The sequence below is a fragment of the Peromyscus leucopus genome, chromosome 3 (assembly GCF_004664715.2).
Source record: "Peromyscus leucopus breed LL Stock chromosome 3, UCI_PerLeu_2.1, whole genome shotgun sequence".
Lineage (NCBI taxonomy): Eukaryota > Metazoa > Chordata > Mammalia > Rodentia > Cricetidae > Peromyscus > Peromyscus leucopus.
The window spans coordinates 68350368-68373824 of record NC_051065.1 but is presented as its reverse complement, the minus strand read 5'-3'; the positions used below and the strand labels follow the sequence as shown (position 1 = coordinate 68373824).

The following is a 23457-nucleotide window of genomic DNA, read 5'->3' as shown; positions in this document are numbered from 1 at the left end:
TGCCCGGGTTGAGTCAGGAGCTGGGAGCCAGGTGGCTTGTGTGTCTTTCCCCTGGGCTCCCAGAGTGTGATATGGGTGACAACACCCACCTTTGAATTGCCTCTCTTCCTCTCCAATCCCTCCTTGGAGCTTCATGGTGAGCAGTGTTCATCTGCTTCAACCAAAAACTGGGACGGGACATGGCTCCTCCTCACCTCTTTTACACCCATTTCTCACCGTTGGTTCTCGCTCTTAGGTACTGGTTTGAGCTGCTCTCATCCCCCCCCCCCTTCCTGACCTTTCTTCAGCCCGCCTCTGGCCCTTTCCATCTCTGGCTCCTCCACAGACAGCCAATCAGATCATGTCATTAATCACTGCCAGCTCATCCTCCGGTGTGCCTTCCCTGCCCCAGGAAGTGGTCTGCATGCCTCTTGGCCACACAGTCCGACATTCCCTCTGTAGAACCATTGTTCTCCATGTTCCCCTCAGGCCTCAGGCCTGTCACCTGACTCCAGTTCCTCCGTCCTGTCTGAAGGCTCCTTCCCTCCTTCCATCCACACAGCCCTTTCTTCCTGCCACACCCAGCCAGTTCCTAGTTATCCTTCATGTCCCCGCCTAGACCCAGTGTCCCCCTTAACAGCCACATCCCCACCCTCTTGTTGGGGTGCTGGGTGTGCTGAGGGGTCATCTGCTCTGAGTTCCTTGTTCTCCACGGGTTCCTCCTGGCAGCATCTGAGCACTGCACGCTTGAAAGAAGAATTGGTTTATCTTCCTTTTACATACGAGGAGCTGAATTCAGAAATTAATTAGTCTGCCTGGACTCAGGATTTAAGGCCAGACCCACAAACCATGTGATTTTTCCAGTCCAGCTGCTATGCACGCAGCTTGAAAAGGAAGAAAATTCCCAAGAGATGATCCAGGCATTCACCTCATTGCTCGGTTTCATCCGGCTTCACATCTTCCTGGCTTGCTGCGCCACATCACCTGGTGGCAGTTAATTAATTACACAACCCCAAAGGGTGAGCATCTGTAATTGCTTAGTCATTTTCCCTTTTGGTCTCCCAGGGTTGTTCTGTGTGATGAAGGTCCGATGCCGGGGATGGAGGCATCAGGAGCAGGTGTGGTGGTGGGGTGGGGGGCAGTCCAGTCACTTGAGGAATAATGAGCAGTTAACATCAGGCCCCAGATTTAATTCTTTTTGCAATTTACAAACATGAAGTCATCTACATCTTCTTCACAACTGAGTGAAAGAGAGAACTGGAGGGAGAGAGGGAGAGAGGGAGAGAGAGAGAGAGAGAGAGAGAGAGAGAGAGAGAGAGAGAGAGAGAGAGAGAGAGAGAGAGAGAGAGAGAACACTATAGGCACCTTTCCTAACTCCAGGGAACATGGTCCAGGTTCTCGAACGTGTGATAAAACTGAGCATAGTATCAGTCCTCTGTTGACTGTTTTTGTGTGTACACATGTGTGGGAAGCTTTATCTACAAACCGGGCAGAGTAAAGGTAAACTACTAATAAAGCAGAGCAATGTACCGCAATTGTCTAAGCGTCTATAGCAGTACACGGTCACTGACTCACCGTGGAGTTATGTAAATGGCCATCTTACTGCGCCACACCCATCCTTCCTAGGGCGACGGACCTTGATCTAAGCCTGTGCCATCAGGGGAAGTGAGACGAACAGCTGAGGACTTAGGCTTACCATGACCATCACTCTGTCGTCAGATACTGGCCACAAGATGAGGACCATTTTCCCTTCACTGTCACAGATTTGCCTCACTGTTGGTCTTGGCGTGCGCTCGCTTTGCTTATCAACCTCTCCTTGTTAGCCTGAGAACTTAGTTTCCCATCAAAGGAAGCATGACAGAGGATCTTTTGGGCATATCTGAATTGCCATCATCAGTTCCCCTTTGGGGGGTCATTGTTAATTAAAATGGAAGTTACTTGAACACAGCCACTGGAACATCACAAGTCGGTTTGGTAACCGAGGCTGCTGCTTTGTGACTCCCAGTGAGCAGCATATACGTGGTGGATACATGGTACACAGAATGATTCCTAGCCCAGGTGTATCTGCACCATAGTCCACCACATTCCTCAGAACAGTGAACATTTAGTATTTTTGGATTGTGGTTGACTTTGGGTAACTGAAATCATGGAAACCAGAGAGGAGATGACTACATACTGGAAGTGAGGATGCCAGGTCACAGTAGTTAAGATTTCTAGAAGTTTCTGTCCCTCGGTCCAGGTTGTGCATCACAGTGGTTGAAGTTTCCAGAATTTTCTGTCCCTTGCTCCAGGTTGTTTGAATTGAAGCGTCCCCCAAAGTTTGCTTGTTAGCGGCTAGGTTCCCAGCCTGTGATGCTACTCGGAAGCGGTAGAAGTGAGGTTATTGGATGCATGTCTTTTGTTCTTTCTTGACAGGGTTTCTCTGTGTAGTTTTGGTGCCTGTCCTGGATCTCGCTCTGTAGCCCAGGCTGTCCTTGAACTCACAGAGATCTGCTTGGCTCTGCCTCCCGAGTGCTGGGATTAAAGGCGTGCGCCACCGCGGTGGGCGGGATGCATGTCTTCAGGGGAACTATTGGAGACCTCTGCTCCCCCTTTTCCACTTAACTTTCTGACTCTCTGGAGAGGCACAGGATTCACCCACCACATACTGGTTACATGTTACACTACACCAATAACGGGGTGAAATGGCTGAAGTCCCGAGCCAAAACACTACCCCTCCAGTCAGAATGAACCTTCCTTCCCTTCCTCGTGGTTTATCATGGAGACCATTGGTGGGCCCTCAGTGGCCAGTGGGTGGCTGTTTCTGGAGACTCTGCTGCCCGTGTTCCCGGAGCTCTCACGGGGAGCTGCTTATTTGCTAAGAAGCAAGCATGGATTAAGCTGTGCGGGGCCCAGCAGGCCCTCAGGAGGGAGAGGGAAGATGGGGGCAGAGTTTCAGACTTGAACAAGGCTGAGTTGTTGATCTGAGACCCGATTCTACCCACACTGACCTGTGTCCCTTGGGTCTTTGACCTGTGAGTTTCTCTGTGCTTTGTGTCTCTCTGTGAAATAAGGATGACACTAACTTCGAGAACAGTTTGGGTGTCTTGTTGCAAAGAATATTTCTTACCTACCCCACATAAGGAAACATCCTGGGAGTCCTAGTTAGCTGTGTGATCAGCTCAGTGTTGGCGTGGACCTGGGTGGCATCCCCACCTGACGCTGTCTCAACAGCCCGAGTTTTCTTGGCTCTAAATGTCAGTTTATGTTATAGACAATGAGGTCCAGGTGTAGACAAATGACCTGTTATATGTAACTCCTTTTTAGAGGGAGAAAAATCTCCCTAATATAACATTTTCTGGGTCTCAATGGACAGAATTGTTCCCCAGTCCTTAAGAAAAATGGCAGGGCGGTGGTGGCGCACGCCTTTAATCCCAGCACTCGGGAGGCAGAGGCAGGTGGATCTCTGTGAGTTCGAGGCCAGCCTGGTCTCCAAAGCGAGTCCCAGGAAAGGCGCAAAGCTACACAGAGAAACCCTGTCTCGAAAAAGAAAAAAAAAAGAAAAGAAAAATATAATGACTACAACTGGCTGAGAGATGAGCCAAAGCTCCTGGTGGGACCAGACCTAGACTCCCTACAGTCCATGGCTGTTCAGCACCTGTACAAAACTGGAGTGTCCTAAGCATGCCCACACTCCTGGTGTGGAGGGTTCTAGCCTGCTAAGTGCAGAGCGCAACATAGTGCCTTGGGAATAGAAGGCCGAGGACTGCCTCTCTTCTCTGGCTATCCTGGAGCTCACAGACCTTAGGAGGTAGGAAGCAGTGTCCCCGGGAAGGGGTAAACAGGCTGTTGAAAGGCAGCAGAGGGGCCTGCATTCTGGAAGTCTAGGAGGTAGTTTCTGAAATGCAACCTTGGCGGTGGGCTTGGAACTGTGAGCCTAGGAGGCTGGTCATCAAAAATCAGCAGGCTTCCCACTTTGTGAAATGTCAGGAGGGCCGTCAGTACCAGCGAGTTCAGAAACGATGTTCGAGGAGTGAGTTTCCCTACCTGCGGTTGGCGTGTGTGCACACTGGCTTCTCTTTTAACTTCGCTGTAGCTAATGAATTAAATTTGGGAGAAACACCCCACCTGCCATAGCTTTAATCCTCAGTATAGATCTACATTTCTGTGGCTAGTAATTCTTGCTTAACACTCCTGCAGTGGCAGGCTTTTCGTTTTTTGTGGACTTTCTTTTCCTTTTGCCATTTTTTAAATGTTTTAAATTCAATTAAGTTTCTTCTGAGAATTTCCTCCATGTGGACTGTATTCACATCACTCTACTTCCTCTCCCCCTCCAGGTTCTCCCATGTTCCCGGACTCCCCTTCTGATTCATGACCTCTTCATTATTGTGATTGTTGCATATGTACATGTGGGTGTACATAAATACAACCTGTCAAATCCATTCAGTGTTGTTTGTGTGTGTATATATGTTCAAAGCTGACCACTTAGTACGCTCGTTTTAATGTCCCCATCTTATTTCTGAGACAATGTCAAAATCAATCTTTTCAGTCCTTAGCCCTTCTGCACAGCGAATTTGCACTGTTGTCTGTTCCTGGTGTTTAGAATTCTGCAAAGTCAGTGGCCTTTAAAAGAAACTGTCAGAAGATGGGTGCCCTGATGGTATTGCTGCTACTGCTGTCCCAGATGGCCAGGGTTCTGTAAGCTACCAGGGTACAGTCTATGAACAGATATCAGATCGCATCTGGGTGCCCAGGACCATCCCTTTCATGCCTATGCAGACATTGCCAATCGAGCTCAGCTGTCTTGTTCCTCACTGTACTTTATCTCCCCAGCTCCCAAAAGATTTTTATAATTTTTCAATTTTATTTACTTTATAAGTATGCATATTTTGCCTGAATATATGTATGTGTACCATGAGCATGCCTAATGCCCATGGAGGCCAGAAGAGGGTGCCAGGATCCCTTGAAGGTGGGGTTACAAGTGGATACCTGGAATCAAACCAGGTCTTCTGCAAGAGCAATAAGTGTTCGAAACTGCTGAGCTCTCTCTCAGGTACCACCATTTTTTTTTTTCAGTCACAGGATTTGAACTTAGCCCTCACACATGCTAGGCATGCCCCCTCCCACTCAGTTGCTGTTTCAGCCTTTAACCAGGATTTTAAATGCCTTTGCTTCTTGGAACTTTTAGTGCATACAGGAATATAAGATTGTAAACTGAACAAGTTCATTGGCCTGTGGTTTCCCACTTGGTACCAGGGGATCTCTGTTACATGTTAATCCTTTTCATGGACTGAGGGAGGTTAGAGCTATGGGCACAGTTCCAAGCTATTTTGGGTCTGTGCTTGAGGACAGTTCCCCCTAAGGGCCTTGGAGCCTCTTCTGATGCGTGGGGTCATGCAGGGTTAGCAGGAAGAGGAGATGGGCAAGGATCCCATTAGAGATTGTTTTGTACAGGGTCAAATGGACATCTATTTTCTGTTATTGTCCCTAGCAGGTGCCTCTGAACTGAAGATTATTAGATTTGTCCAGTGTCTGGCCTCCAAAAGATGCAGCACTATCTTAGAAACCAGCAAGGTGATCTCTGCACAGGAGGGACAGAGGGGAAGGCCGCCTGGCCTGGTCCTGCCTTGTAGCTTGTCAGGGAGTCATGGTGTGTCTCCTAAGTCAGAGCTGTAGGACGGCTCCATGTCAGCCTCAGTCTTGGTCATGGGCCTTGTGTGTAGATAAGATGAGCTTCTGTTCCCTTCCCACAGCTATGGCTGTCCCTAAAGACCTCACTGGGCTCAGCAAGCCTTGGAGACTTGTCACCAGAAGCAAGGGGTTCCATCCCTCCAGAAATGCTTCTCTTTTGTCTTGAGGCTCAAGGGGCACATGGAGCCTTTCAGCAATCTTGGGGTAGTCTGGCTGAGACTTTCCTTTTAAAGCAACTTACCATTAGCTTAGAACAGCTTTGCAGTTTAGCGGATTCTGTTGGGGCACATGCAGTATAACAGAGTGGTGATTTCTAACCGTCACAGTCCCATTGGACTCCCGTCTAACCGTCATAGTCCCGTCAGACTCCTGGTGGGTCCCTCAGCTGTTCCTTTCTCTTAGCTGTGGGTTGTGGCTGCTCTGATGTGTATGGTCAAGTGAGTGCACTCATGAACTGTCCCAGACCAAACCCATTCCAGACCCGATGGGAGGCAGAGGCTGGAAGAGAATGTTGGGGACAGCTGGGTTAATGTGCATTCTGACAGGTAGACATGCTGGCACCTAACTTTAGACTACGGGTCCAAAACACAGCGGCCTAGGAAGACTCACATGTAAATACCACACTATTGAAAAGCAAGTCTTGAAAACTGAGACACAGTATTTGTGTGTCTGCATGGGTACAGTACACTAACGTTACTGAGTACATGTAACTAATGTATGATAAGAAGTCAGGGTGGCACGCACAGCGGTTTCTTCAAACATCGAGCATTGCGCACTCTCTAAGTATGTCATGGGTCACAGTGTTCTCACCGTCAACCACGTGTTAAAGAAGGTCCAGAAGTAATTCGTTCCAGTGTGTGTGTGTACCACATGTGTGTAAGCCATGTGTGAGTGCCACATGTGTGTACGCCATATGTGAGTGCTACATGTATGTACACCGTATGTGAGTGCTACATGTGTGTATGCCATATGTGAGTGCCACATGTGTGTATGCCATGTGTGAGTGCTACATGTGTGTATGCCGTGTGAGTACTACATGTGTGTATGCCATGTGTGAGTGCCACATGTGTGTATGCCATGTGTGAGTGCCACGTGTGTGTATGCCGTATGTGAGTGTCCCTAAGGGCCAGGAATGGTTGTTAGATTCCCTGGAGCTTGAGTTGCAGGCAGCTGGGAGTGTCCACCATGAATGCTGGGAACACAGTTCAGATCTCGGCAAGGGCAGTACGCACCCACCACTGCCGAGCTCTTCAGTCCTCGGATTTCTTGCTATCCCACATGCCCTTCCCAGGCCTCGGCAACCACTCTTCTAATCTGATGAGAGTGACTTAGATTCCTCACAAATGAATGAGACTATGTGGTATTTAACTTTCTATGTTCTGGGTTATTTTACTTAATGCGTTGTCCTCTAGTTAACGTCTATGCTGCTACAAATGACATGGTTTCATTTTTATAACCAAATAATATTCTGTGTGTGTGTGTGTGTGTGTGTGTGTGTGTGTGTGTGTGTGTGTATCTCACATGCTTTTAACCCTTCCTCTGCTAAAGGCCATCTGGCCTGGCTTTGCTTTAGTCATTGTGACCACTGCTGTAATAAGCACAGAGGTGCAAGTGTCCTCCCCCTTCCTTGATAACAGCGTCATCTGTCTCGGATTCCAGCAGGGCTGTTGGACACTATCATAGTTTTATTCTTAGCTTCCCATAATGGCTGTAATAACTTATAGCCCCTCAGCTGCTCGTGAGTTCTCTTCCCTCACAGCTCAACAGCATTGGCTGCTTTTTGTCTGACAGCAGGCATTTGCTGGGGGTGAAATGATGACTCACAGAGGTTTGACTTGTGTTTCCCTGATGATGAGGGAGACTGAGCATTTTTACCATCGGTTTGTTGACTGAATCTCTGTTCTCTGCTTTGGTTCTTCAGCGCATTTTCAAGTTACATTGTTTTTCTGGTACTCCGCTTTTTGAGCTCCTGTGTGTTCTGGATGTGGCCCCTGTTGGCAGAGCAGCTGACACAGACTCCTGCACTCCAGGCTGTCTGTCAACCATGTTGGTGCCCCTTGGCTTCATAGACTGACAGAGTCCCACATGTCCGTTTTCCTTTTGTCAGAGCTTTTGCAGTCTTGTCTGAAAGCAGCCGCTGCCTTTACTGACCAGTGTCTTGAGAGTTCTCCTGTTTTCTTGCTGTCCTAGTTTCGGGCAAACCCTCAGGACTTCATCCTTTCTCAGTTGACTTATGCAGGGGAGAGGAGGGGATCAATTTTTCTTTTGCATATGTAGAACCGACTATGACAGCAGTTTATCAAAGACACTATCTTCTCTCCTTCCTATGTTCTTGGCGCCTTCGTCAACACGCGGGTGGCTGCTTGGTCATAGGTTAATGTCTGGGCCCTCTGCTCTATCCCATGGGTCTTTGTGCTGGGTTTTCAGCTAATACCATGCTGTTAGAATTACTATGGCTTCTCAGTTAGTGGGTTAGCCAGCTAGTTCCTGTGTCCGTCTACCCTAGTCTCACAGGTCAGGCTAGCTTGAGATGTATTGTGTAGTCCAGGTGGGTCTCAAACTCACCACCCTCCCTTCCTCGGCTTCCCAAGTGATGCCTCTGCAGGTGTGCACACTGCCCGCTTTGTAGTGGGATTTGGAGTGAGGTGTCTTCTTCAAGATTGCTTTGATTATTCTGGGACTTGCACAGACTTCAGGGTTTGTTTGTTTCTTCTCTTTCTGTTTCTGTGAAGATCGGCCTCACTCTGCATCCCATTCACTTGGGAATCACGGTGTAGCCCAGGCTGAGCTTGAATTTGTGGTATTCCTTCTGTTCCAGCCTTGCAAGGGCTGGGATTACAGATGTGAGCTATCACCCTTGCCTGGCATGGGGCTACTTTCTTAGTTTCTGTTCCAGAACATTCACTACTGTGGTATAAAAATGGCGCCAGCTTTTGTGCATTGACTTTTTTTTGTCTTGTTACTTTACTGGATTTGTTTGTAAGTTCTAACAGCTTTTTTAAAATGGATTTTTTAGTTCAGCATACAAAGTGACGGTCTTCATGTGACAGCTCTTTGGCGGTCCTGTTTGTCTCGACATAAAATCACATCCTCTGCACACGCCTAATTTAACTTGTCCTCCTTCCCTTTGCCCAGCTGCTCCTGCTCAGACGTCAGCACCCCATTTAATATGAGAATGGCCTGGGCACCCTTGCCTTGCTGCTGATCTTAGAGAACACACAGGAAGCTTCTCCCTAGCCACCGTGATTTAGCTGTGGGCTTTTCACTTCCTGTTCTTACTGTCTTGAGGTGTGCTCCACCTATCCCCAGGCTGGAGAGTGTTTCTTTGCACAAGGGCCGTTGAAGTAGCTTCTGCAGAGACCGCTTTATTTTTTAAGATGGGAAACAGCAGCTTCTCTGGATTCGTGTTTTTTGCATCGGCTCTAGTGTCTGTGTGATGTGCTGTTTTTGATTGACACCAGCAGGCCTACAGGGGTTCCTGTAGAGACGGTAGAAGTTCATGAAGGTCCTTTTGTGTCTTTGCAGAGGACACACGCTTCCAAAGGTCTGTGTCTCAGGCTCCACAGAGCCAAACCCTGATGGCACTAAGGCTTGATGGTGGCTGCCATAGTCTCGGAGGTATGAGATGAGGTTGGGTTCTCTGCAGGTCCCTTACAGTAAGTGCAGCTCAAGCCAATGGAAGTGATACCTGTGGCTGTGACCCCTGTAGGTGACCTGCCTGGGGTCCTCAGGGTAGACATGGGAAATGCCTCAGCCTGGGGCGCTAGCCATCACAGGGTAGTGTGAGAACATCCTCCGCTCTGCAGGGTGGGCATTGGTGGTGCTGTAGTTGGTCATATGGGAACTGTTGTTTGAGGGTTTGAAGCCTAACACTGTTGCTTCCTGACCTGGCCAGGAAGCCTGGGGAAAAGGGGGGCTTTTCAAGATCCACTGGGGTGATTGCAGTTGGTGATTCTACCGTGGCACTGGTAGCAACATTCATGGATTTCAGGGTCTCTATGCATTTTTTCCAGGCCCAGAAATGGCAATGAGGCTCATTGTCCCAGCTCTTTGTAGCTGGAATTTTCTTGGGGCTGCTAACCAGCTCCCAAATAAAGACCCGGAGACTTATTATTATAACTTATGAATGCTCAGTCTTAGCTTGGGCTTGTCCCACTAGCTCTTGTAACTTAATTTAACTGTTTCTGTTCATCTGTGTTTTGCCTCAGGGCTTTTTATCTTTCTTTTACTCTGTATGTCCTACTTTCCTGCTTCCTGTCTGTCTGTCTGTCTGTCTGGCTGGCTTCTGGTATCTCCTTTTTCTTACTTCTTTTTCTCTCGAGCCTAAATGCTTCCTCCTACCTAACTCTTCCTGCCTAAAGTCCCACCTATATCTCCTCTCTTGTTATTGGCCATTCAGCTTTTTATTAGACCAATCAGGTGCCTTAGGCAGGCAAGGTAACACAGCAACACATCTTTACATAGTTAAACAAATGCAATACATCTTTGCATAGTTAATCAAATATTCTGCAACAGCTCTTTTTGTCAGAAAGCCAGGGATTATAGTGAGATGTCCTTAACTTGTGTTGGGCCATGTGCAGTTAACATGTAAGCCGCTGGTGTGATAAAACCTTCCCTGGACTCCTAGGGTTGAGCAGACATAGTCCTGGAACTCATGCCTTGGGCATCTGGAGCTCATTTGGTATTTGAAGGCTGTTTAGCATGTCCTTAGGTCACACAGAGCAAACTCTGGCGGATACACAGCTTACTGAACTGGTAGATGTTGTGGAGATGTGGAATACTGATGGGTTTTCCCACAGACCCCGGGACAAACTTGGTTAATGCCAGAGTTTTTTGCACCAGTAGGTGCTGCCCCATGGTGAATACCTACCACCAGACAAGTACAGGTGTGCCCAGGAAGTGGCAGATCTTAGGGCCCCTAGTGCTTGTGTTCCTGAAACTGGGAAACAGCTGAGACTTTTCTCAGCTCCCAGTCGAAAGGGGATGCAGCCCCAAGATTGTGCAATGTGGTGCAGGCACCAGGTATAGTTCCTGTGTGGAAAGTGGAAGTGGGTGTCAGCTTGTTGCTACGGCACCTGTGGGTCCTGAGGGTGTGTGTGTCCAACACCTGTTGCAGTACATGCTGCCCTGGGCTTCTAGGAGGCTGGTCCCAAGTTGTCAAAGCGTCTAGCATGACAGCTGCAACCTGGTTCCTGGAGGCTGTGGGAGCACACAGTAGGTTCCTTCACTCTTAGACATCCCAGCTCCTCACTGGGTAAAAAGCTAGCGAAGTGCCGTGAGCTCAGCATCTCCTCTAGCTGGGACTGAGGGCCACTGCAGTGTGGAGGCTGTGGTTACTCAACCTCGGCCAGCACTGTTGCTTCCTGGCCTGCAGGGAAGCCGAGGCCATGGTAGCGAACTGCTTTCCTCTCTCTGCTCTCCCCTCTTCCCCCACCTTCTTCCTCCTCCCTCTTCTTCTCCCTTTCTCTCCCCTCTCTTTGCCCACCCTCCTCTCTCTCCTCTTTCTCTTTAGTCTTCTTCTGCTTGTGTTACTCTATAGCCGAGGCTGGCCAGGAACTCAATATGAGCCCAGGCTGGCCTTGAACTTAGAGCAGTCCTTCTGCAGCGGTTTCCTGGGTACCGGGGTTCCAGGCATTTGCCCTCACACTGGCACTTCCACCCAGTGCTGTTTAGGTTCCTATCACATCTTCACTGCCCCCAGAGCCTTACCTCGTGGTTTCCCCTCAAAGTGCAGTGCCCCTTTTATATTTGAAAATGATTGCTTTTTAAATTTGTGCGTAGGTGTGCAAGCCAGTGTGAGCTTATAGGCACCATGTGTATGGGTGCCTCCAAGAGGCCAGCAGTGGCCTTTGAATTCTCCAGAGCTGGAGTTCCAGGTGGTTGTGAGCCACCATGCGGTTGCTGCTGGGAACTGAACCCAGGTCCTCCGCAAGAGCAGTCAGTGCTCCTGCATACTGAGCCATCTCTCCAGCCCTTTCCTTTTCAGTTTAATGAAAGCTTTGAGTTGATTTCATTTCTACATCTTCTCGGTTGTTTATCCCTTTTTCTTTCACACTGGTCAAAATGCATCTTCCTGTTTCAGCATCTTTTCACGGCCTTTGTCTGGTTCCGGGCCAGCAATAGTGAATGTCCACGGGGACGGCTGTGCCATTGACTTTTCCATCCATGCGCCTGGTCAGTGTAGGTGACATACTTGTTCCTGGAAGTTTGTACTGCCTTGCCAATTTGCTGACCCTGATAAGATCCTCAAGCATCTTTCAGGTGGCCGTGGCCGGAGCATTGAACTTCTCTCGGCTCTGGGAAAGAAGGAAAATGTGGGGAGGGACTGTAAACTGCCCTTTCCAGCCCTTGCTTCAGCCACAAAGGGACCGGACTTCATGTTGACCACCCCGTGTCTGCAAAAGGGGAGAGTCACCTGTTCACCGTTCGCCTAACCAAACATCAGAATCCTTCTCCTCCCTCTCCATCTTCATTATGTTCTCTTCCCTCCCTCCCCTTCCCTCTCCCTTCTTTTCTACTCCCTGTCCTCCCTCCCTTCCTCTTCCCTCTCTTTCTCTGACTTACACACACACACACACACACACACACACACACACACACACACACACACACACACACACATATGCGCGCACATGCGCGCACACATGTACATTAAACCAATAGACAAGGAAGAAACAGGCAGAACTTACGTCATCATTTACATATTCCTTTACTCCCAGGATGTTCCCTGAGCCTGTTCTGGGTGCTGAGTGCTGTCCAGCCCTGAGAAAAGCACAACATGGTAGGATGGTCCCTACCCCCGTGGAGTTTCTCCTCTAGACTGAGGTGCAGGCAATGAACACAGAATGAGCTGGAGGAAGAGTTGTGTGGACATGTGTCTCCATCTTAGCTGTGCCATGTGACAGAGTGCCACTCACGTAGCACATGGAGCTCAGTTCCCCGAGGAGGTGGCAAACAGATACGACCTCCAGGGCTTTGGCTGGGCATAAAGGAAAGGCTTGAAGGTGGGCTTGGCAGAATAGGAGGCAGGAACACGATCATGGGCTTGTAGAACCTGGCTGAGCAGATGAGGCAGAGCCCTTGAGGGCTTTTTAAGCAAGTGAGTGGTATGGGAATTTATCGCTGACCCAGTTAAATGACCCACAGTTCCCAGGAACGGCACACACAGTGGCTGTGTTCTGTGGACCTCATCGGGAAGCTGGCTGGCAAACATCGGCTGTGGCATAAACTGACTGCTCACTACACCCTTAAACAAGCCATGCCGAGGGCATTGTTACCAACAGCTAGCCATGAGAAAGCCGCCATGTGAAGGTGACATAATTCACTCCAGGTCATCCAGGGGGAGGGCAGCACCCAGCTGCTTCCTGTCCATATTTCTTCCTGGGATTGAAGCCCTGCCTGACAATGAACTAATCAATCTATCGATCTACTTTTGTGTCTATGTGGTATGTGTATACATGTTTATGTAGGCATATGTGTGTGTGCTCAGGTACACACACACACAATGTGGGTGGGGACCTGAGGTTGGCATCAGGTGTCTTCCTCAGTCACTTCCTGTTACTTTTGGAGACAGTCTCTCAGTGGACCTGGAGCTCATTGATTTGACTAAACTGGTCAGCCAGCGAGCTCCAGGGGTCCTCTCACCTGTGCTTCCCCAGAGCGGGGATGACAGACGTGCACCACTGTGGGTATTTTCCATGGGTGCTGGGAGTCCAGCTCAGTCATGCTTCACCAGTGGAGCCGCCCCCAGGGCCCCGGGCAGCAGTTTTGTGACTGGCCCATTTGACTCACGTGTATATTGCGGTACTTTTGCATTGCCCTGGCTAGTGGGAGACTGACCAGTATTATGCATGTCTTTTCTTTTTACTGTGGAAAAGTATAAAATTCGCAGATCTGGCCAGGCCAGGCAGTGGTGGCACACGCCTTTAATCCCAGCACTCAGGAGGCAGAGCCAAGTGGATCTCTGTGAGTTCAAGGCCAGCCTGGGCTACCAAGTGAGTTCCAGGAAAGGCGCAAAGCTACACAGAGAAACCCTGTCTCGAAAAAAACATAAAAAAAAAAAAATTCGCAGGTCTGTCGTTAAGTGTATAATTCATTGGCACTAAGCACATTTTCTCTGTTGTGTGGCCGCCACTGCTCTCCATCTCTGGAATGTTCCACCACCTCTCGAACCAGAATTCTACAGCCACTAAGCGATTAGTCTTCCCTGATTCCCCCACCCTCCAGCCCAGCACTCCAGTCTTCACTATCATTGTGACTTTGTCCATTCTAGATCTTTCCTAGATATGGAATCTTGCCGTGTTTGTCTTTTGATGGAGGCTGACATTGCTTGGCATGAGGGTTAAGTTCCTTCACATGGTAGCATGTGTTGGAGCTGACTCCTTCCCATGGCCGACCAGTCCCATGGTGTGGATAAGCCACTTTGTGTCTATTCCTATGTGGGTCATGAGCTGGTTCATGCCCTGGGAACCCTGAGTGTACCTAGGATGGAGCACCGGCCCCTTAGTGGCCAGGGAGGGGTGCTGAGCTTGCAGGTGACTGGCCTCAGATGTCCTTGTAGTCTAGGATCCCATGCTGACCGCACCTGGGATCTGGTGTTTTCCCACCCTTCCACGGCCGTGGTGTTAACTGGGGTCTCCAAGGAGCTTGTCTCATCGCTGGCTTTTAAGCACCAAGTTACAGCTGGAAGTGAGGTCCGGCCTTGCAATTCTACAGAATTTTAAGTGGCTCAGGATGGGGAACCATGCTGGTGGCCTGAGGCAGCTGCAGACCAAATGGCTGTGATAGAAACCCCACAGAGAGGTTCTGCTTTCTTCCCCAGTCCCTTCTCAGCTCCAGTCTGGTCTCCTGCTACAGCTTGCACTTAACGCCACCTCTCCTGTGTGAGGAGCCACTGTGCCTCTCATCATAAGGACCCTGGGCTTCGGAGGAGGAAGGATGTCTGGCTATCATGTCTGCTACCCCTATGCCCATCCCCAGCCCACCAAGGAGGATGGGTGGCAGCTCTCCCATAGATGGCTTTCCATTGTTCTTCACTGAAACCAGTGTGGCTGTTGGGGACTTTGTTATAAGAGTATACAATTCCTTGGTACTTTCTCCAGTGTCCAGCCTGTCCCTCAGCTGGTCTGAGTGGCCGCAGGAGAGCTTGGCTAAAGCCATTCTAGAGAACCTGCCTCCTCTTTCCTCACCAGGAAAAACACAAAACCCATCCTTCCCTGTTTCTTCTTCTAGCCACAAGAGGAGATTCTGGTCCCTGCCTCGGTCTCCCTGGAGCGATGGGGTGACTCATGACCACTTTTCTTTTTCAGAACAATTAATCTGGACAACCCGGTGCTCCAGCAGGTGCTAGAGAGGAGGAACGAGGTCCTGTGCGTGCTGACACAGAAGATCGTGACCACGCAGAAGTGTGTGATCTCTGAGCATGTGCAGACGGAGGAGAAGTGTGGAGGCATGGTGGGGATCCAGACCAAGACTGTGCAGGTGCCGCCGCCGCCGCGTCCCCGCCTGGAGACCTTTCCCCACGGGCCCCTTTTCTGGTGTCTTCCTCAGTCAGAACTCATCCTGCAGAGAGTTAGAAAGGGGACTCAAGCTGGCTCTGGTAAACAAGACCTCCCTGGCTCATGGAACTAAGCGCTTTGAGGCATCTGGCCTCAGCTACCATGGGACTCAGGACTTGATGTTGTTTGTGAGCCACCCAGAAAAGCGGAGTCTTCTTCCCCATGGAGCTGGTGGCTCCAGGCTTTCTTCAGATTTGCCACAGTGCAGGGAAAGAGTGCTCCGGGGCTGGACCTCACCAGACCCTGTGGGTCGCATCCGTTTCTCAAGCGGTGGCAATAGAACGCTAGTGCAGCCGTTCTCAACCTGTGGGTCGCGACCCTCGTCGACAAACCTCTATCTCCAGAAAGATGTATGTTATGACTCATAACTGGAGCAAAATTACACTTATGAAGTAGCAAGGAAAATCATTTTATGGTTGGGGGGTCACCCCAACATGAGGGACTGCATTAAAGGGCCACAGCATTAGGAAGGTTGAGAACCATGGGCCTAGTGACTAGCTGGGCCTGGGCCAGGCACTGTCCCTTATGGAAGGAGAGTGCTTCCGTCAAGGGAATTGTTTAGTCAGGCTCTAGCTGGGCCAGGAACAAGAGGATCTGTCTATCTATCTATCATCTATCTATCTATCTATCTATCTATCTATCTATCATTTACTGTTTCTTCCAGATTGCAAGCTGACCCTGGAGCTGGCTCATTAGCCCTGAACTGTTTTCCCTCAGCTGGCTGCAGGGCATGTAGTCTTCTTCCGAGTTTCCTTCTTGGTAGTGCTGGCTTTTTCTAGAAGACCCAGGAGGCTGTATTCGGCAGGGGTGATAAGGGGCCTGGTTATAAGTCTAGGTCGGGGGCGGCTGGGTAGGCAGGTGAGAGGCTGGACCACAGAGGGGGAAGGAGGACCTGATGGAGGTGGCTTCAGCTGGCCCTGCTGACACTTCTGCCCATGGTCACCACCCGCTGAAGCTCTGGTCCTGGGAGCTGGAAGTCCAGCTGCTGCTGCTTCTTGATTCGGAGTAAATCCTCGTGACCAGGCACAGATGGCCAAGCTGTGCTCTGTCTCCAGTGTCCCGCCAACAAATGGCTCTCTGGCTTCCTGTTCCTGGTGTGCTGTGGGAGGGGCTCTTGCCTGCCTGCTACCCCAGCCCTGCCCATCCCTCTTCCTCCTGTCCGTCTTGCAGCCTCTCCGTCTGCATGTCCTCCCGGCTCTGTCTGTCTGTGCACAGAGCATCATCCACAGGTGTGGGAACAGCTCAGCGAGCGTTTCCCAGCCCAGCTTTGATCCTGTTGGGATTTTCACCGGGATTTCAAAATTGTTTCTCAAAGCCTGGGAAGGGAATTGGAAACTGATCTTATTTATCTGCAGTCATATATCACTTAGCTATGCTCTGAGCTACCCATCACCAGGTAATTTTGTTGGTGGTGATGTCACACTGCGGAATAATTTATGTAGGCACAGTTTATAGTTCCTTTCCTTTCCTTCCTTCCTTCCTTCCTTCCTTCCTTCCTTCCTTCCTTCCTTCCTTCCTTCCTTCCTTCCTCCCTCCCTCCCTCCCTCCCTCCCTCCCTCCCTCTCTTCCTACTATATGGGATATATTCTGAAAATACTGTAAGATGCCATGTTAAGGATCTAGTCTAGTGTATATGCATAGTAGCATAGTCATTTATAATTATCACGTGTTCCCTGCTGACAGTGACTGTAGGTGCCCAGGGAGCTGTTAGCGGCATCACCATAGACATGAGTGATGCGTCCTGCAGTGATGTTACAGTGCCCAGGATGGCACTAGGAGACAGAAACATTTTGGTTTCATTAATCACCTTGTTGTGGGCCCACAGTGGTACAAAACTAAGTATGTTGTTGTCCAAACAATGTCCTGTGGTGTGGCTTCCTACCCCATGCATGGCTATCTTCCCCATGCCACCAGATATCAGTGCCAGCTGTCTCCTTCTCCTGCCTTAGCTCTGTGCCTATTTCCCCAGCATTCTTAGGCGGCTGGGCAGAGGGGTGACAGGAAGAAGCCAAGAGTGCTTCTTGAGTACACAAGGGGTACATGTTTCGCCCGCAGGTGTCAGCAATGGAGGACGGGACCCTCATGAAGGACACCAATGTGGTGCTGGAGATCCCTGCTGCCACCACCATCGCCTGTGGCATCATCGAGCTGTATGTGAAACAGGACGGCCAGTTTGGTGAGTCCTTGTGAGGCTCGCCCTGGCAGAGAGAGAAGAAGGGGGCATCAGAGGAGTGTGAGGGTGTCAGAGGATCGGGGGCACTGGGGAGAGGGCGGAGGGAAGCCAGGGGCTGCGTGCTCCTCAGATGTCACTGTGGCTGTGGGGGGAGCATGCGCTCTGCAGCCGGCCAGACCTCCTGGGAAGCTGTTGAGTCTTCCCAGGTTAAGGCCCCATGGAGTTACTTTTCTGTTGCCATGACAAAGCACCACGACTGGACACTGCCTAGAAGAAAGGGTTTGTTTGGGCTTATGCGTCCTGAGGGAAGGAAGCCCACCGCGTTGGGCAGGACAGCGGGAACAGGGTGCTGAGCGCTCACATCCTTTGCTGTAAGCACGAAGCAGAGGGAGCCGGAAGTGGTGTGAGCCTTTACACTCTCACATCCCACTCCCAGTGACACACCTCCCCCAACAAGGCCACACCTCTTAAACCTCCCCAAACAGTGCCACCCACTGAGGACCAAATGTTCAAATGCCCAAGATTGTGGGGGGACATTTCTCACCGAAACCACCACAGGCCACCTGCTCCGGAGGGGAAAGAGAGTCCCCGCTGAGTCCTGGGCAGAGTTAAGCTGGGTTCCTGAGGCCTGGGAAGTGCCCAGGACAGTGGTAACTCACAACCACCCTGACTTATCTGTTAACCCTGTCCTCACCGTGACTCCACCCTCCCTCCCAGCGTGAAGCCCATACTGCAACTTGACCTTGCTCTGGGCCTCACACGTCATTGCTATCAGTAGAAGAAAATAAGGGCTGTCCTTTCTTAGAGCTTTCTGCTGACTCCAGATCAGTGGTTCTCAACCTGTGGGTTGACACCCCTTTCACAGGGGTCGCCTAAGACCATTGGAAAACACAGGTTTTTACATTACTATTCATAAAAGTAGCAAAATTACAGTTATGAAGTAGCAATGAAAATAATGTTATGGTCGGGGGTCACCACAGCATGCGGACCTGTATTAAAGGGTCGCAGCGTTAGGAAGGCTGAGAACCACTGTGCTAATGCACAAGGCCCCTTCCCAGGCCTTCCAAAATGGCCTAAGGAGTGTGTGTGTGCTGGGGTAGAGGTAAAGAATGCCGCTGGCTGTCACAGCCGCTGAGGCTGGAAGATGAGCAGCTATGGGCATTTCACTGTGCACTCTTGTTAAGTGTGACCTTTGCCCTCGAGAATAGACTACACACGTGTCTGTTTGTCTTTGGTGAGGTGGGTAAGGTGGGTCGGCTTCCGTGAGTCTGTGCCGACTCTCATGAAGACCACGCGACATGCTACCCAGCTCTGCTGCAAAGGTGGGTGGCAGGTCACCAATGTCACCCACCCCACGTGCATTTGCAGGTCTGAACAGGCCTGGGACAAAACACTGAGCGCCCCTCACTGGCTTGTTCATCTGTGCTTTGGGAAGTGGAAATGATTCGCCTGAGGTGACATTGGGTCCGTTTTTAAAAACTGATCAAGAATGCTAGGTAAGGGAAACCTGGGCTGCTCCGAACACTGGGGTGGCACCTACATCCCCATTGCAACTAGTTCACAACATTACAAAAGAGTTGAGATAGTCTTATGTAGCCCAGCCTGGCCTTGGACTGGCTATATTGCTGAGGATGGCCTTGAACTAACTCCTCATTCTCTTTCCTCCACCTCCAAATACGGGATCACAGGCTCATGCTACCACACCCAGGTACCCCCCCCCACTACTTTCTTCTCCTCCTCCTTTTCTTTTCCTCCCCCACTTCCTTCCCTTCCTTCTCTCCCTTCTCCTCACCCTTCTCCCCTTCTGTCTGTTCGTGCTCAAACACACCTGAAGGCGATCAGATTGCTGCAGTATCAGGGTATGATGAGCAGTGTCAATGTGCACTTGTACGGTTCAATCGGGTGCGGATGCTCCGGGGCCTCTCGGGTGGTTTTGACTGATGGGTCACTGGGATACTTTCCCCTGCTTTCGTGAGGCTCAGTTGGTTAAACACTAAATATCTTAGCTATTACAATACTCTGCTAGCATATTCACTGTGATTACCACGCCCACACTAATCTACCCAGCCAGTTCGCCACATTATTGGCATTTTTTGGAGGGTGTGTGTGTGTGCTTACATGTAGGCTATATTAGTTTTAGTTGAGTCCTTTGTAAATGATTACATTTATGTATTTGCGTTTGTGCATTACATGAGTGTGTGGTTCCGTGCCATGGGTTGTCTGCAGGAGTCAGTTTTCTCCTTCTCCATTTGGGTCCAGGGGACACAACTCACTCAGGCTGTCAGGCTTGGGGGCAGTCGTCTGTACCCACTGAGCCACCTTGCTGTCCCGCATCTGTCATTTCTTTTGATAAAAGCATTCGATAACCTCACAGACTGTTCTACAATCTACACTACACTGCTACCCACTGCTTCCTCCCATCCAGCTGAGGCTGTGTGCCCTCTCTGCCCAGCCCGATCCATCCTTTTCTCCGTCTCCTTCTGGGAGAACAGCATCCTTTGGACTTGGCATGAGCGAGGGAAAGCGGTGTGTGCCTCTCTGCGTCTGACTTATGTTCCCCACACGCTATTTCCCAGGTTCGTCCACGTTGTCCTACACAATAGAATTTTATCTGTTCAATGGCTGAGTAATATTCCTTTCTGTAAATGTGCTATATTTCCTTGATCTGCTCATCTGTTGTTGAGCACCCAAGCTGATTCTAAGTCAGATAACAACGAGGTATTGCTGCTGATGCTGTGGAGGTCGGAGTTTATTTTGTTGTTGCTGATGATTATTTTATGTGTATGAGAGTCTGGCCTACGTGAATGTATATGCACCATATGTGTGCCTGGAGGAGGTCAGAGGCGAGGGCATCAGACCCCCTGGAACTAGAGGTAGGGATAGTTGTGAACCGCCACGTGGGTGCTGGGAGCCAAACCCAGGTTCTCTGGAAGAGCAGCCAGTGCCCCTAACTGCTGAGCTGCGGTCCTTTTATTTCTCAGTCCCAGGACCCCCAGCTTCACTCTCTTAACCCACACATTTGTTTCCATGGCAACAGCATGACTAATGCTTGTCACAAGTCTGTGTATTTGATGATAAAAAGCTTCCTCATAACTGGAACTTGGGGTCATTTAGCCCGTGTGTTTCTATTTCATCTACTTCATGGCCCTGATGACCACCGTTTTTCTCTGCTTCGTGAGATTTACTATTCTAGAATCTACATATGAATGTGATCACACAGTGTTTGTCTTCTTTCGCCTGGGGTTTAATGTTCTCCAGATGTATTCGTGGGTTTCCTTTTCACGAATGGGTAGTATTCCATTGTGTGCATATAACGGCAGCTCTTTTATCAATTTGTTTCTAGTGCTTTTATTTCTATATTAACTACTGTCAATGTGTCGTTTCTCTAAGGCCCGTGAAAACGTGGCCCACGTGAGGGGATGGCTATGAGCTCTGGGAGGGTCCTCGGTGGCAAGAGACCGGGCAAGCTCTTTCCTGCCGAGCTGCCTGCAGCTCATTTGGGGTGGCCTGTTTTCCCCAGGAGCTTCCTTCTCCCTTCGTGCTTTCTGGGTTCTGCTGTCTCCCTCAGCCCCCATCCCTGTCTTCGGCTCATTTCCCAGGCCCTGGCCTTGGAGGCCGCTCCCCAGGCTTTCTCCTCTGTTGAGCGCCCATCTTTGCCTGTTGTGGCTGGGTCCATAACCACTATAGTTCTGCTTTTCTCCCAGTTCCTACCCATCTGCATTTCCTGTCACTCACCACATGGAACGTTCTTACATATATAGTCCCATTAGCAAACCTGTGGAAGCCGGAAGGAGGTGCCTGCCCATGTCTCCTGGCTGTGGCAGGGTTACCCTGGACAGCCACCCTAGCCGTCTTGCAAATCACTGAGAAGCCGACTCCATCCCTCTGTGTTCTCAGCGGCCATGAACCCCCTCCTCACACGTCTCTCCTGGGTCTAATCAGAGGCACCATTCATCACTCTGGAACGGAGCTTGCATGTGTGAAGCGGCCATTTGCTCATCCTCCAGTGTGAACTGGATCTGATGTCCCCAGCAGTGACGCTGTTCTCACCCTGCCTTCCAGTCCTAAGCAGCCCCTTCTTCTCACCCACGTATTCAGGAGCCCCGTGTCCTCGTCCACCTTGCAGTGCAGTCAGTAGTGAGGATTTGAGCCACAATCGGAGCATTCCAGTCACCTGCCCAAATGCTCTCCGTGGTGGCCTCTGTTCTCAGGATGAGCTTTGCCCTGCAAATATGCCCCTTTGATCTCTTATCCCCTACACCACTGCCCGCTGGTCTGCCCAAAGCTGATCCATTGTCTGGAGACACCCCTGCCCTCCTGAGCCCTGTGCCCAGTGCCGCTCGTATCTAGGGTATCTAGCTCCTGGCCCACAGCACTTGTGCTGAAAGGTGGCCTCTTGGGCTCTGCTTCAGCAGGAATCCTTCTCTGGCTCTCTCTCACGGTGGCAGATTAGGATGTGAAACCCCAAACATTTTACAGGGAAGGAATGTGGGGAAATGGTGGAGAACAGACCTAGGGTTTTCTGGTCCTCCCCTGAAGTTGCGGCACACCCTCCAGGAGAGGTGTCTTCCCTGTGCTCATCTCAGAGGACAAGGACACAGAGGGAGCCCTTGGGTGCGCTAAGCTTGCTGTAGTGCAGGAATATTTTGTCAGCCACACTACACTTCATCAGACCGAGCGTAAACATCCTCAGGCGAGCAGACATGGTAACACATGTCTGTAATCTCAGCACTTGGGAGGCTGGGGCAGGAGGATTTAGGGTTAGAGGTCAGCCTGGGCTGCATACTAAACCTCTTTACTGGTTATTTTTTCTGGTGCTGTGACAAAACACTGTGACCAAAGGCAAATCAAGGAAGAAAGTTTAATTTGGCTTACGGTTCCAGGTAGAGAAGAGTCCATCATGGAGGGGTGGAGGCATGTCAGCAGGGACAGGAAGCTGAGATCTCACTGGATGACATAAGCTCAAGGCTATAACTCTGAGCTCACCCCCAGTGACGTCCTTCCTCCAGCGAGGCTGCACCTCCTAAACAGTCCCACAGCTGGGGACCAAACGCTCAAATGATGAGCCCGTGGGAAGTATTTCTCATTCACACCACCAGACTGTCTCAAAAGCAGAGGCAGCTAGGCGGTGGTGGTGCACGCCTTTAATCCCAGCACTCCGGAGGCAGAGCCAGGCGGATCTCTGTGAGTTCGAGGCCAGCCTGGGCTACCAAGTGAGTCCCAGGAAAGGCGCAAAGCTACACAGAGAAACCCTGTCTCGAAAAAACAACAAAAAACTAAAAACAACAACAAAAAAAGCAGAGACAAAGGAGCAAAGGCCTTCCTGTGTGTCTTTACACAGCCTGAGCCATGTAAAGGTGAGTCTGAGATGAGTATGAGCTGTGCTAACCCATGTCCGACTTGGGCTCTTCTCCCTGCTACAGAATTCTGTCTCCTGCAAGGGAAACATGGTGGCTTTGAGCACGAGAGGAAAGTTGACTCTGTCTACTTGGACCCCATGGCCTACAGAGAATTTGCATTCCTGGACATGCCAGATGGGGGTCAAGAGATCTCTTCCCAAGATGGGCCACTACATATTTTAAAACAAGGTATTGCCTGCAGCATGGTTATGGCCCGATGGAGATGTGAACCCTCTTTCCCAAGAGGTGATGTGGCCTTAATGATCCCCTTGGATCTTGGGAGGACCAGGTCTCGGGTGCTGTTTTGGAGAATGGAGAGACCCTAGGTGGGTCAGTGTGGGAGGCCAGGGAGTGCCCTGGTCAGGTACCTGACAGTTCTCTTTTCCTGTAACCACAGAACCCTAATGGACTACTGAAAATGGCCAGTGATGAGCAGGGCTGGAGACCTCAGGATCTGTATCAGTTTTGTTACATTCTGAGCTTCACTGCTTGGCAGGCTGCTCTTTGTCACCATGGTAAAAACCATGTCAGCAGCTCACCCACATGGCGGAGGGGCTGTACCCCTGAACTGGCCATGGTAATCCTCTTTGCTCCACATAGCTTGTCGCTTTAGAATTGGTTTGCTTTGCTGAGTGCAGGAGAGCAGTGGGCAGTAGGGGAACTGGGTGAGAAAAAGGAG

General features: G+C 50.3%; 2 protein-coding genes across 6 annotated transcripts in view; one reads left to right on the top strand and one right to left on the bottom strand.

Annotated features, from left to right (window-relative positions):
* Positions 1–23457, bottom strand: part of LOC119086172 (MAGUK p55 subfamily member 6-like) — a 563311-nt gene that overhangs the window by 387892 nt on the left and 151962 nt on the right. The window lies entirely within an intron of this gene.
* Gsdme (gasdermin E) overlaps positions 1–23457 on the top strand; it is a 61089-nt gene that overhangs the window by 21631 nt on the left and 16001 nt on the right. Inside the window, 3 exon segments of the mRNA XM_028892637.2 lie at positions 14958–15129; positions 17262–17382; positions 22803–22967. Coding sequence (XP_028748470.1) covers positions 14958–15129; positions 17262–17382; positions 22803–22967 — 458 coding nt within the window.